At 45.2% G+C, this 15,283-nt stretch overlaps 1 protein-coding gene across 1 annotated transcript in view; it reads right to left on the reverse strand.

Annotated features, from left to right (window-relative positions):
* The window catches only part of GPC4 (glypican 4), a 62,998-nt gene that overhangs the window by 31,471 nt on the left and 16,244 nt on the right, over positions 1–15,283 (reverse strand). Inside the window, exon 2 of the mRNA XM_072336186.1 lies at positions 5,964–6,122. Coding sequence (XP_072192287.1) covers positions 5,964–6,122 — 159 coding nt within the window. The remainder of the gene's footprint in view (positions 1–5,963; positions 6,123–15,283) is intronic.

Here is a 15,283-nt window from a genome sequence, read left to right on the forward strand (position 1 = left end):
GCTGTGACCTCCGGATCTTTGTGAGCCTCCCAAAGCAGAGGTCGGCTCCCCCTCACTGTTAGCTCAGCATTGTGAACCTTCTCAAAGAACAAGAAGAAAAATCATAGTGGTTTGTTTTTTTTTTTTTGTACCTTTTTAAAGATCTCCAGATGGAAAGGAGCCAGCTACAAGAATAAACAAACTTCCAGGGCAGTGAGAGCAGAGAAAGCAGACAATTTGCTTCATTATTGTTGGCGTGAGTGGGAAAGTGCAAACAAAAACCCACAAGTGGGATTTTCTAAAGGAAGTGTGTCGGTGGTTGCTTCCCTTCTGCTTCTCCTAAATCACTCCATCTGTACCCCAGACAAGCACAAGTCCAAAACCAAGCCTGAAGGACCAGCTCTCAGCAGGAGGCAATGGTTTTCACTGCAAAGCTTGAGGGATCATCCCACCATTCTCCACCCAGGTTGGTATGGGAGGTTTTGTGACCATCCTTTCTAGAGGGGAACAAAATGAAGCTGTGCCTTCGCCTACTCTCGTGTGGCAGCAGATGGACCACACCACTATGTCATTTGTACGTTAATGCAAGGTTCTAAAGGCAGAGCTGTCTCCTCAAAAATTGATTCAAAATACACACAGCTCTTGCACAACAGCCATTAAAGGTCCACTCCAGAGTCCCTCTGCATAACTCCTGATGCACAGGGACTCCTGAGAACAGATCTGCAGGTGCCACAAACATGAGGTACCCTGGCACAAGAGCGGGACAAAGCCCCACTTCTCTGCTCTTGCGGGCAGTTTCTGATAAAAGAGTTAATGTGACAGTAAGGTCCCAAAAGGGCAGTTATTTTGGTCAGGTGTAGCATCCTGATAATCTGCCAAATTCTAACTTTAGGAACCGGACAGACGCAGGGTTCATCTTTCAGTGTTTGTCTCAGCTCCGTCCGGAGCAGTGGGAAGGAGACCACCAAGATGGAGGACAACGAGAAAAGGCCTCCATGAAGGGAACATGCCTCTCCTCTTTCCTTGGGACAGCGGCTGGCTCTCCTCCAGCAGCTGCCTGCACCCTATGCATAGAACAAAGCAACCTAAATGCTGTATGTGAGCTACCCACCATCTGCAAGGGGACAAAGGACCATGAAAGAAGTTATGTCTCACTCCTGCCTCTCAAAATCTATGTCAGCCCTGACCTACCTCCAGCCCAGAAGAAATAACCCCACTGAACCCAACCTGCGGCCCCACGTGCCCCTTAGGGACCATTGCCCAGCTCCTGCTGCTCGGATTCACTTTCTTTCCGCTTGTTGTCCCACCGGGGTTTCATTTTACACTTTCATATTTGTTTTATCTTTGATACTAATGGAAAAGTCAGGGGGCAGTGGGGAGGAGCGAAGCAGAAATGGGACACTCAGCATTTAATAGCTTCCCAGATGCCGGCTGTGGCTGAGTAGTTTTGTGCAAATCCTCCTGTTTCTGGGGTACAGCGAGCACCAAGCCTGCTGCATGTTTGCCCCTTGGGTATAATGTTCTTAAATGCCACTGGAGGTAAAATCTTGCTCCCCAAAAACAGAGCACTCTGAAGAAAGAGACAGAACTTGGTTTAAATGCAGCGGCAACAAACCAGCCAGCATTTCACAGCAGTCATTTAGCAGTCCCTCTGCTTACAGGGCTTTAGGGATTTGCTTTCCCCTTGTTTGCTGTGCAATGAACCTAGAAAACAGAATTTCTCCCTAAAACAGGCTTGGCACAACAGTTGGATCTTCTGAGAGATTCAGGAGGCGTCTTTAACAAAAGCAAACAATCTGAAGAACAGCTTATCTAGGAAGAAACAGGATAGCAGAAATGCTAAAGAAGAGTTATCTGCTGCTTCCTGCCCTGCTCCAGTTCCTCAAAACAGCTGAGCCCAATTTCTGTTCTGGCATTCACCTCATCTTCCCCAAACCACTGCCTCCAGCATGGAAAACTTCAGCCTGAAAGGTCAGTGGAGATGAAAGTTCAAGCTTAATAGAAGGGATCAAGCATTTAAACAATCTTAATGTCACCATTAATCCTTCTAAAATTATTAATCCTTGGGAGAGCGGAGGGGCACTATGAGGTAAAGATGAAAAAAGGCTGCAGCTACTGCTGTGCCATGAGATGTGGTCACACTGCACGGCTTGCTCCGTGGCAGCTCAGGACAAACATCACACCAGAGCACTCCTCCTGCATCCCATGGCTGTTGTCATATAGGGAGATGTTTATACAGCCAGGGAACATCACCCACTAATTTCTCAGTGAAGCGAAGTAAACATGCATCTGACACCACATATACTAGGAAAAAAAACCCACAAAAACCAGCACATCCTCACCTTAAAAACATCTAGCAATGGAGAGTCCAACAACTCCCAAAGCACCTATTCTTTATTAGAAAAAGTATTTCCCTTACTGCTGGAAATATGTACCCTTCTGCTACACGGAGGCTGGGCTAGGTTTAAATTACAACAGGAGAAACCCCCACAGCATACAGAGCTGTGCTGTAAGCAAATATTTAGACAGGATATATAAGATATTGGACTCCAAAGCTCTGGTCTTCTCCCTGTGTCTGCAAACCAAACACACACACAAGAACCTGGCGCTGTACAGTTACATATGAGAAGCTGAAATGAGTTGTGGCCAGCCGTTTGGGGACTGGTAATCAGAAGCTTGTTGTGTGCTCCTGATTAAGAGGAGATAATCCATTGCTGAAGCACACGGCTTTGGTGTCAGATCAGAGCAATTCTGGCAACCGTTCCAACATCACATCGAGAAGCAGCTGATGTAAAATGCTCCCAAAGCCACAGGGCACTGCCGCCTCCATCCAAGGACTGTCCTTTTACAGTGGCAACTGCTGCAAAGGTCAAGCACATAGCAGAGGCAGCACAGATTTGCCTCTTCTCTTGGACCTGAATGTCAAGGCTAAGAGATTAGCAACCAGAGAGCCTGCACCAAAGATTTCCAGAGAGCTGTGGGGTCACGGTTTGCTTCTTGCTGTGAGAGAGCTGCTTCCTGGAGTGTCATCACCAAACACAGTGATGTGACCCTGCGAGGGGAGTCACTGTTCCATTTGCTGGGAGTTAAGCGAATTTAGGTCTCTGCAATAACTCATCTTTGTCTGTTCAGTCCAGCTACACAATGTAGATGATTTCTCATTAAGCAGAGGAGGATGTATAGCTTGTATTCTGTCAGCTTTATTTTCATTCAAACCGATCTGGCTACTGGTAATGAGGCAGCCCTAAAGAACTCCAAATGCTAAAACAGGAGCAAGGAGCCATGCAAAGGAAGAGTTGTGGGGGGGGATCATGTGCTTTTTAAATCTCATCCTGAGCGCTCAGGGCAAATACATGAAGCTTGATCATCTCCTCCTCTTTTGAGTTGGACATGTTGCACACAAGCAACTGCCACACCACCTCCTCCAGCTTTGTGTTCCAGACACCTTTTTCTTTCCAGTTATTTCAATTTATTTAAACTGAAAAAAATGTTTGGAGTGCACCAAGATTTAAAGATACACCCAAACCACAATCACTGGGGGGCAACAAACATCTTAAAGCAGCGTTTCTCCCAGTCTCTGCTCCCTCCACAACTATCATTAACTGGTTGTGTAAGGGATTAAAATGGGTCCTTGCAGAGCCTGTAGAGGACAGGAATGCCACATATTCAGGGCAGAAAAGTCAGACCAACTTAGTGAAGCGCTGGCAAACTGGAGAATTGATCCAGAAGGAGAAAAAGGAATGTGCCCCTGCCACAAAAGGGCATTTGACAAGAAATCAAACGTGCAAAGCAAAAAACAAATCATGCATGACCAGATTACTCAGCATTGAGATTGTAGAAAGGAAACAAGCACCACAAACAGCCTATCAGTCCCTAGGAGGGAACACAAACACCCCAAACCACCACAGCAGTCCAAGCACTGAGCTCCAGAAACTCGCCATGTTTTGCAGGGAATCTTAAGAAAGAGAAAGGGCTGGCAACTTGAGAGGGGGACTGCTCAGCCACCACCGATGGCACCCTGTGAATGGGGTGCAATCAGCCTCCAGGTGACTCGGCCAGCAAGAGGGAGGCAGTTGTGATTAAAAGTCTTCCAGGAAGTAAATAATGGCGGATGGTAATCAGTTAAATTCTGCTTCCACCCCAGGTAAGATTTAAAAAGAAAAAAAAAAATCCCTCCATCAGTTTTGTCTACAGCAAATGAAGATTTAGATCTGATATTAACAAATGCTCAAAGATGGGAGCGTCAGGCTTGGGGACAAGCTTAAGAAGTTGCTAATTCTCCTTCATTAGTTTCAAACAGGGCAGAGAAGCATGCTTCAGGGGCAGGCTGGGCACAGCAAATCTAGCTTCCAGGAACAGGATCACTCTATCCGCTTCCAAATTTGCCTTTCAAGGACTCCCAGGATTAAGATCAGAGGAGCCACAGTGGTGAGGGCGGCAGCGGGCACACTGAGAGCTGCTGATGGCAGAACCATGCTGTGCCAACAGAACAGCTTCGCAGGGCTCCCTATCAAAGCTCCCCCAGACTGAAGCACTGTGCTTTGAGGGATCCAACTTAGCTTAATGCCCTCCTCTTGTCACACAGACCTGTAGCCATCTCTCACCATGAAAACGAGAAGACAAAAGGAGCAACACAACTGCACCATGTCAGGGATGCTAATATTGTGAACTGAGCATGCCCTTTTTTTCATGCAGAAGCCTCGTTGTTCATTTAAGGTGAAGCAGATGCTGTTCCTCTGGCCTCTTTCAAAGGGCTTATCTATGGACTGGATTTCATTAAGTGCTTTGCTCTTTATTTAATAAGCTTGCAAGTCTAGACACTTTGGTTCTCTCTCTATCACCCCTTTGGTGTAGCAGCAGGTAGAGACAACAGAGGTTTAAGAGGGAAATACTCAGCTAGTAGATTTAGATGCTATCAAGAGGGTTGCATAATTTCACTTTGACTCACTGCAATTTCATACTCAGGGACTTTTTCTTTCTCACAGGTGCCAACTTCTTTTGAAGGAAAGGGGCTGCTACTTGCTGCAGCAGCAAAGAGGAAGTCTCTGGGAGGTTCAAGGCACAGATTTCAGGGTGTTGGTTCACATGGATTCTCTACTAACAACCAAACAAGGGGAAAAAAAACAACTGTGCATTGGAATCACCCTCTGCTAACAGATGGCAGTGATGCAATACGGACACAAAACAAAGTCCTGACAACCAGTCCAGTCCACCTAACTCATCAGATACATTCACTAGCATCTAGGTGTCACCTCATCCCCACTGCCAAGGACAGCCCATGCAGGAGCAAGCATGATGCTATGGCACACAGTGAATACAGGACACTGGCACAGGTGAGTACCAGCTATTTCAATAGGGAGATTCTTCCATCAGGCTATGAGGAAAGCACAGCCCTTCTGCTGATCTGAGGGCAACACGGAGACCAGACATTTGCTTATCAGTCAGCAATTGGTGTCATTTGAGCGATGGGAACTCGGCCGAGACTTTGTTCACTTTGCTTCTGACCCTGCATCACACTTGAACCCTCGGTTTCCACACAAAGACATCTCTGTATTTATTTATTTGCTGCTCTACTTAGCCCCAAAGGCTAAGTGAGCTGATACAAACCCTGCTGGTTCATAACAGACTGGGAAAGATCCGCATTTTTGTGGATAGGGTCTGTGAGATGTGCACGTTACAACCACATGCACCGCAGGGATATACAAACAAACTCGCTGCAATCTTAAGTTAACAGCAGTACAGTTTTTTGGAAGATTAATCAGAAAAAGATCTCTCTTTAGGAAACAAACAACCGTAATCAGCAAATATTTCTCTTGCATGGGATTGCAAAAGAAGCCATGCGCTACCCTCAACACCAGAGCAATGAGTCATGAACTTCCCCAGCAAAGGGGGAGGCAGAGAAGAGCAACTGCACACAGAACAACAGGATGGGAATTCTTAGCATTCTATGCAAAGGAAAGTAAGTTCAAGGTCTCTGCACTCACCATCAAACTTCTTGTATCGGGAACTAAACATCGTTTGTAAGTGATTACTAAGCTCTACGACGGCGTTTCTGAAGTCGTGTTTGCTCAGTTGACTGTATCTCTCTTCCATTTCTTGAGTGCAGCACGTGTAGGCTTGTGAGCAGACTTTCAAGTGGTCGCCTTAAAAACAGAGAAGAAAATACTCTAAGTTAGAGGAATTCCCTTTGTGACACAAGGAGGTCAGCGTGCGAGGTCCCGTTGTGGCACCGTCTCCAGGGTGTTTTAATTACTTTCAGTTCACTCAGTTAATACATAATACACCACATCAATGACACTGGTCCTTTTTTGAACAGAAAAATCCTTTTTTCCTTCTCCTTCCTTTCAACTATCACTGAAGTATTCTAAGAATCAAAGATGTCACTGATATGAAAATCAACTTGTTTTATCTAACTGCTTGTGAAAAGACTTTACATTTCCCAGCTTTTCATTTTACAGTTTTCTATCATCTTGGGTGAAACTGTGTTTGTTTTGCAGATTTCAAACATATTTTTCTTCCCTCACCCTGAAAATCAGCTCTCATAAAAGCCTTATGGCTCAAGATTGCTTGGCCAGAGGAATCGTAAAGGACTCCAGTGTCTCCCTTACCCCCGAGTGCCTCAGCACAAGGAAACAGATGGAGGGAATTCCACTGTAGGTCTAGCAACAACCTCCAGCACTGCTGGAGCTTACCAAGACTGACCCCAAGGGCTGCAGGGCACAGAGTGTCACTACATACCGTCTGAAGAGCCACCCCAATTGCTCTGCAACCCCATCAGAAAGGTCTGCAGTAAACGATAGCTATTTTTGCTCTGTGCAAAACAAAGTCAGACCATGATCGAGGCAACCAGATCTGGCCTACAACTGCATGATTCACCCAGCTACCAAACCTTCACAGCGCTACGTGTGACTTTCTTGCCTAGAAATGTTGGCCACTCTCCTTCCAGACCACTTTTCAAAAGTGAAAACCATACATATTAATTAAACACACACACACACACACAAACATCCCATCTCTATGACTGCCCTCTCCTAAACCAGTTTTCCTTCTGTGCCACAGGACTTGTTTGTTTTCTCAGGCATTACAGAGAGACCTTGACCAACAGATAATTCTGCCACAACTAATTTATTGCACGAGACTGTCTGCTGCTCAAAGTCCAGCACAGAAAACATCCCTGTTTAGACAGCCATCAGAAAACAAAGGAAAAAAACCTCACTGGCTCCTTAGATACTTTTTTTTCCCCTGCGTTTTTGCACACTCCTGTTTCTCCAAGGAGAATGACAAGCACACTGCATGGGGACTAAGGCACGGTGCTCATGAGACCTGGCCATACAGAGTCTGCCTCCCCAGCCATCATTCAACCAAGCAAATCCCCGGGCAAGGCCACGCTATTTCACTTTGCATCCCTTTTGCTCCAATTCCAATACGTGACTAAGCCTCCTTGACACTGCAGAACACAAATAAATAGCAGCGAAGTGATAATTACTGCTAGAGCAACAGCTAGACTTGAGATGTCAAACCCATTTCATTTTAAAACACTTGAATTTTTCATTTTTTCTTTCCTAGGTTTCAGATGGGAATATTTTAGCTGACACGCACTCCATGATTTCAGTACCATTTCTCATTAAGCGCTTCTTCCCTTGGTGATTACAATTTACATACTTGTAATTCTTTTGTGTTGGAAGGGCAAACCTCTACCCTACTTGGCAAGCTCAAGCCCACTGTCAGCAGGATTTCTTTTTCTTCACTGCACTTCAGAGACGCTCCTGAAGTTGTCCACAAATACCTCGGGATCCCCAGAGCAGCGGTGCTTAACAACGGCTCCAATTTAATGATTGATTAAAAAAAACAAAAAACAACAACCAACACAAACCATTAAAAGCCCAACAAACACAAGGAATGGTTTTTATGTCTATTTACGCTACTAAACTGAAGTTAACATCTCGCCTATCTGACAGTGCCTTTTTCTATTAGATTAACCTGCTGCTTACTCGCCACTGCAACAACTTTTGCCTGTGAGGTTATAAATAAACCTAATATTGATCGGATGCCTTCGAAAAAGAATTACATTGTTTTATATTTCAGAGTATTGAATCAGGAGCCAACGTTTCAAAGTGAAAAAAAAGCAACGCCTCTCTTTAATCCCTTTTGTCTCAGATTTGCACGGTGCTTCTCCAGTACGCACTGCAAAGCCAAGCAAGAATACTACTGATAGGATCTGCACAAGCCTGATTTACTATTTGGTTGATCATTAACAAATTACTCTCCAAAATGCAACTCAGGCATTCAAAAATGAATGACCAAGCAATCTAATTATGGAAGATATTTCTCGGTCATGTCAGCACTATGTGGTCTTGGCTTGTGATCAAGAATTAGCTCTGTCTGGAGCTGAGGAGCTCCTGCTACTGAGTGCTAATGCAGGGGAGGATGCACTGTTTTACTCAGTGGTAAATAAAAAACCAGAAAGTTTAGGACGGTGGGCTGCTTTTATTGAAGCTTTACTATGCCACAGTGGAAGATGGCATTGAGAAGTCACCTGAAGCCCACACTTTCCCACAGGAAGGATTGCCCCTTAGCACCTCTGTAACAGTGACTGAGTGAAGCAACAGCCACTGGTAGCTTGTGAGGAACCTCATTTCTAGCTCTCGCTTCATACCAGCTCGCAGGGCTCTCTGCTTTCTCCATATGGGGCAGCACCGATATGCAGGGCTTGCTGCCACGTGCGAGCTTCACCCAGAACACAGCAGCGTGGAGCTCAAACCAAGATGCCACTCTTAGGTCTTCCTACTAGCAGCGAGAGCTCCTCTAGGAAAAGGAGTGAAAAACTAGGTATTTAGGCCCACTTAAGCAGACATCTAATGTTTATGTATATTACATAAAGAGCACTCATTGTGTGTGCTCGCTGTCAAGGACACATTTGGCAATAATTATTTCTCAAGTTGATACTCATCAAACAATGCCCATACAAGGCAACCCTTCATCTACTGTTGAGTGTTAAAGACTCCGCAGCTTTTGTAATTTATCACCATATGAGCCCAGCAAAATATAACTCTGCCACAGCTTCCTTTCAACTTACGCTTTTATTGAATTGTTTGTCAGGGTTTGCAATCATCACATTGAGGGCTGTGTGGCAAAAAGAGCTTAAGTAGCAGAGAACTACTCTAAATATCTACTGCACATGTGCACCATACCTGCAACTTGTCAAGGACTTGTGGCAGATCTTTTCCATAGCCTGTCACAGCAAGACTTTATATCTATTTTATATTACACATATATAGCGAGAGAAACAATGGACCAAAACTAGAAGAGAAGCTTAAGCTTGCTCCTTGTCTCGTTAGCAATATACCTCTGGGGAATGGAACAGGGGTTAAAGATAGAAATGCAACAGTACACAATGTCACCATCTGTAGATGTAAGGAAATGCACTCAGAAAGGTAATCTCACAAACTTATTATTTAAGCCATTACAGAAACGCCACATTTAGCAGGCTCTAGGCACATGAAGTTTCTTCCAAATCAAGCAACTGTTATGCAACATGTTGGAAAACATGTTTTCATCGAATGAGTAACTGTGCAGTACGAACTCAGGGGCTCCATTATCTCAAAAAGCAGCTCCCTTCACCAAACAATTTTCCAAGACCTTTTCAAAATGTTGTTTCTGGACTCCCAGGCTAAACATGCCATTCCCACCCTGCTCCTCACTGCCCTGACCAAGCTCATACTTCAAGTATATCTGGCTGCAAAAGCAACTTTCAGAAGCCATTAACTGGGAGGCAGAGAGATGTCACCTCTTGAAAACTCTCCTGTGCACAGCCTAGCCCTTCACTGAAGCTCAGTCAAGGAGCCAAAAGCACTTTATGGTCAGAGATGTTGCTGTTGGACTTGGTGCTTGTGTGCAAAAACCCAGGCTGGTGGAGCATTTAGAGGCGAGAGCAGTTCCAGGAGGGGCATGCAGGGTCACCTGCACCTCATCTTACACCCCACCACTGCCCCTCTGGTACACATCAGCTCGTGTCATCTTTAAAAGAGCTTTATGACTTCCTCTGAATCTACTACAAAAGGAATCCTGGACTGTAATGCCGGACTCTAATCCGATTTCACACTAGACTTACATTCTAATTATCACAGAATATTAGGCTTCCACCCATCATATATAATTGACATGCTACAGAGGCTTTACAAAACCCCCCAACAAAGATGACAAGAAACACTAGCATCACCCTTGAGCACAGCTCTGCTGCTCCAGCCCCATTTTAACAAGGGACAAAAAGAATAAAGAAAAATGTGAGACTGTGATCGACTCCCATGGAGTCATCGAGAAAGACACGGCTATCGAACCACCCACCCAACCTGACCACCTCTAATTGCACCCAAAACACCAGAAGCCTGCCAGTTTTCCTGGCTACAGGGGCAGGGGATGCTCAGCACCTGCAGAACAGCCCATAACGCCTGTAAGCCGTCAGCAGGGCCTGCGTTGCTCCCATTGCTGCTTGCGATGCTTTCAGATATTTGCTCACAAAAAGTGCTACACAAGCATGGATAGCACCTTGTCACAGTAATCTTTTAGGCAAAATTATACTAAGTTTCAAATAGGCAATGCCTGACACCCAGGGCAACCCTACTGCCTTCTCCTGGGCTGTCTCACATACGAATAACGTTTGAAGGCAAGCTTGTTGCCTGGTATAAGCAGCACACTTGAATTTTGAGTGGATGGCTCTATCTGTGCTTTCCTTTTCCACCAGTTGGTCAGACTTCACTGCTTGTTTTAAAGCAGTGCTGCTCTGGCACTTGTGTTTATTTTCCTATGGAGAATACTCCTGCAGAGATGGTCGCGTGCCAGGAAGGAAGAGATGTAAAACAGCATTGAGATTCTGCTAACAGAGGCAACGCATCCGCCACGGCCCACAGAATTAGAAACTTCTGAGCAGGTCTGACCAGGCTGGGACTTTCAGACCACATCTCCCTGACGCTCCTGAGCACACGATGCTATTTCCAACCTGAGTCACAATTTCAAACAGAGCTTGCACACTTCAACCACCTCCCCACCTCTTCCACATCAAGCCCTTTCACAGCCCCAGGAACCCTCTATCCATCCAACCATCGCAGCTGTCTGTCTGCCCAGCCCATGTTCCAGCCACCCAGCAGTTCTGAGACCAGAAGCCATTCTCATGCAGGTCAGTCTCTCTCAGTCAGCTCTGAGGGCTGGTTATGGAAGTAGAGCAATTTGGCAATGCATGCCAATGTGCAGTGTATTTAACATCCCACTCAATTAGCAACCGTTTTATATAAATGCTTTATTTGCCTTATTAATATTAAAGCCACTTGTTTCCTATGCGCTTCCACTTAGGTTATTAATCAATGTGTTTCAGTTTTTTGCTGATTACTCTAATGGCACAGAAAAATTCCCCAGACTCACAGAGAAAGCTTATAATACAGAAATGATTTTTTTCCTCCCCCTTGCAAACTTGTCAAGCAGTCAAAACACACTCTTTGATACCCAAACCAAAGCCCTTTCACCTACGCTTAACAACAAGTGAACTATTTTCGGTCAAGCTTTACTGCGTCTGTTAACTCAGCTGCTAATCCATCTTGCAGGCATGGGGAATGCCAGCACACACAATGCCTCGGCGACATACCTCCCTTCAACACAACAAATAACTCTAATTATTTCCATCGCGCGTACCTACAGTTACTTAAAATATCATACACAACCAAGGTCTGTCTGGCTTTTATTTTTCCATTTTGCTTTGCTGACAGCTTCAGGTTTGCAAATTTACTGCCAAGAGGGTCAGGGACCGAAAAGAACAAGAGAGATTTATGTCTGTGTGCGCACATTAAGCCAAATGCACATTAAGGAGCCTTAATTTTTGTTCAGGAAAGAGCAACTTAGGACACAAAGAGGTCCCTTGCCTTCCAGCCATTTGAGGCCAAATGTTGATGGTCACGCTTGTCTTCTGGTCAAAGAAGCATGGCCCTGAAGCAGAGTATCATTAAGGTTGGAAAACACCTCCAAAATCACCAAGTCCAACCTCGACCCACACTTCACCATGCCACGTCCCTTTGTGCCACATCTCCATGGTTCTAGAGCACCTCCAGGGATGGTGACCCCACCAGTCCCTGGGCATCCCTGTGCCAGTGCATCTGAGAACTTTTTTCCTAATATCCAAGCTGAACCTCCCCTGGCACAACTTGAAGTCATTACCTCTTGCCAAATGCACCCCAGTAATCAATATTAAACTAAACACAGGTATGTTCATGAAGAATCCAAGCCTAGGTCAACACTGAAGCCAACATGAGAGATTTCAGGGAATCCCAGGCTCCTAATACAGTTCTTAAAACCAAAACAAGATGAAAGCCTATTTCCCACCTCAGCTGCCCCAAAACATCAAGAATTGACCCTACTCTGGGCAAGAGTGAGGCCTAGGTGTAACTATGGAGGCTCCAGAAGGCTCCAACGCTGCACCAACACCATCAGCGAGCCTTCCAGTTGTCTCCAAGAAACCTGCTTACCTGACGAATAACATCATTGCTGTTTCATTTCCACACCGACTCCCTCCCCAGCAGGGTGGCCTAAATGCTGCAAGGCTTGACACCCTGGCAAACTCTGCTGTGATAGAGCACTTTCATTTCCACAAACAGGATATTGAGTCAATTAGTGGCGCACCAAACGTAAACCAGACTGATGAAGATAATGCATTTCTGCAAACATCAAAAGGGAGAGAAACCACACAAAGACCTGAATATACAAATAAGGCAAGAAGAAAACGTACATAATTAAACATATTATTTAAGGAAGCCTGGAGAGCAAAAGAGCCCTGCTCAACTGGAGGATTCTCCCTGGCTCCAGCTAAAACAGAAAACTTCAATGAAAACCAAGAATTGTTTCTTAATTAAAGAAAACAAAACCAAAAAACCCCACTTCACATTGTTGAAGGAGAATGTGGGAAATGCAAATCCTCCTTATTATCACTGAATTCCTTAGGCATGAAATTGTGCTCGTAACGTGCCTCTGCATACGTGCCTTAAGTGAGATGTGGTACACAACGGGCAATTTGTGATGAAAATTATCCCTTTTTTGTTGCTCTTGTGGTCGTCCTGCTTGTTTGTTTACTTCTCAGACAAGGAAAACAATGCACACATTGCACAGAAGATCCATCCCCAGGACCGTCCCTGTCCCACCACCTGTATTCTTGTAAGAGTAATGCAGGATACACTAAAACCCAAAAATAAAACAGTCATGATAAAAACCCCATTAAAAACCTGCATACAGTCAGCAGTCAGACTTCAGAATTCAACAGAACTTATCTAGCAGATTTTACAGGGATAACATGCCCTCTACCATCATCATTCCCCCCCCCCCCCAGAAAAACAAAGCAAACAGAAAACAATCAAATTATACTCACAGTGAGTATAATTTTATGCAATTAAAAGGGAAAGAAAATCCATTTGGAACAGCAAATACACAGAATTACTGAAGCCTGGGGCACAAGGAAGAGTAAATAGAAGAGATCTGGCCGGGAGACAGTTATTCTTTGTAAGACTTCTCATTTGTTCCTCAAATTCCCCCATCAAGAAAGCAAACAAAGCCAAAAAAACTGCTCATTTGTTTTTTTTCCATAAAGCTTTGGGATATTTGCCAAAAAAGGCAGCTTTTAACCCAAATGGATTCTGCCACAGACACCGTTATGTGAACTGGAATATTTTTCATTCCTAACAGCATTTTCCCGTGACATTTCCAACTCCTTTCCTCCCTCATCATCCAGACCCACCGGCACGCACCTCCCGGGATGCTCACCACTCACAGCATAGCACCACACACAGGCAGGCAGCAGAGAACAGCAACACCCCGGCACCAACAGCTTTTCCAGCAAGTTGTTTTTTTTCCTCTTTATAAACATATTTGATTCCAGCCTCGATGCACAAAACCACACTTCAGAATCACACAGTGGCTTCTTGTGAGATGTACCCAACCTGGGCCGTGCCAGCAGCACGGTCATCTGCTGGCTCAGCTCAGCTCCAGCAGTGCTGTGCCCCTGTGGTCAGCCCCCCAACACCCTTGGATGCCACACAGAAGCTCAAAAGAAGCAAAGAGCTGCTGTTTGCAAAAGCAGAACAAGCATGCACCATTGCCCAAAATGCAGCTGCCGTGTCCATGAGTTAAAGTGCACCAAGAGGAATGGAAGTGATAACAGCATGGGAGCCAGCAGCTTTAACGCAAGCAAAAACCTAAGAAAGCTCCAAATCATAAAGATGTTTTTAATCCCTTAAGTAAAAGCCAAAGTCCATGAAATTCAGCCAGCATTTCCTGTTTTTGACTTAAAACTAAAATATTACTCTGGGCTTTATACAAACAATTGCATAATCTATAAATTGGGACACGAGACAAAGAGGTTAATCAACTTCCACAAAGATTATTCATAATTTCAAGAGCTATAATAGATACTGTAGAACTTGCTGCCATTCTGGGGTAAACTTCTTCTGGAAGGGGACAAAAACAAACACCTTCACATCAATTGCAAAGTGTAGCACTGAAGGACTGTGTACAAATCTAAAACCCCACACAGTTGTAGGATGATGCTTCCCATCCATGAGGATGGGCTCCTTCATCCTGCCTTTCACAGGGCTGTTTTGGGCCAAGGGGGACAGTGAGGGTGAGCTGCATAGAGCCAGGGCTGACCAAAAGCTGCTAGAGACATGGAGTGACCCACATACCATTGGCCACCTACACCTCAGCACCCAGCACCATCCTTCACAGGGGAAAAAAAGGGTGATAAAAAGCTCTGCATCCAGGAGAAATGCTCCATCTCCTCTGTGAGCAGAACCATCATTCATTTGCTTGGGGAAAGTATAAACAAAAAAGACAAAAAGCTTTAAGGCTTGAAGCATAGCCAAACCCAGCTAATAACCTAACAGCTACCCAGTGCTAGGAAACAGGGCACCCAGCCCTGCTGCCACACATCTGCCTTGTTCACCAAAAGGCTTCAAAGACTCCAAATCATGAGCTTTGAGCGCTTCTGTCCAAAATGGTTAAAGCCCAAGGATGGTGGAAGAATGATTGCTCTCAGGAACACTGCCCACCTACACTCACAAATCTTCCCTTATTCAAGCCAAGAGACACCAGTGGCCCCTGCAAGACCAGAGCCCCCATCCCGAACTGCCTGGAGAAGCAAGATACCCACAACATCTCTGACACCATTATGGCATTTCTCAAAACAAACTCAGTGGCATGCAAGGTCCATCAGCCCACCCTATCAGCACCAGCTGAGGCCTGGCAGGGAGGGATGTCACCTCCCTGCACAGAGCAA

Source organism: Excalfactoria chinensis, chromosome 4 (assembly GCF_039878825.1).
Source record: "Excalfactoria chinensis isolate bCotChi1 chromosome 4, bCotChi1.hap2, whole genome shotgun sequence".
In the NCBI taxonomy this organism is placed as follows: Eukaryota; Metazoa; Chordata; class Aves; order Galliformes; family Phasianidae; genus Excalfactoria; species Excalfactoria chinensis.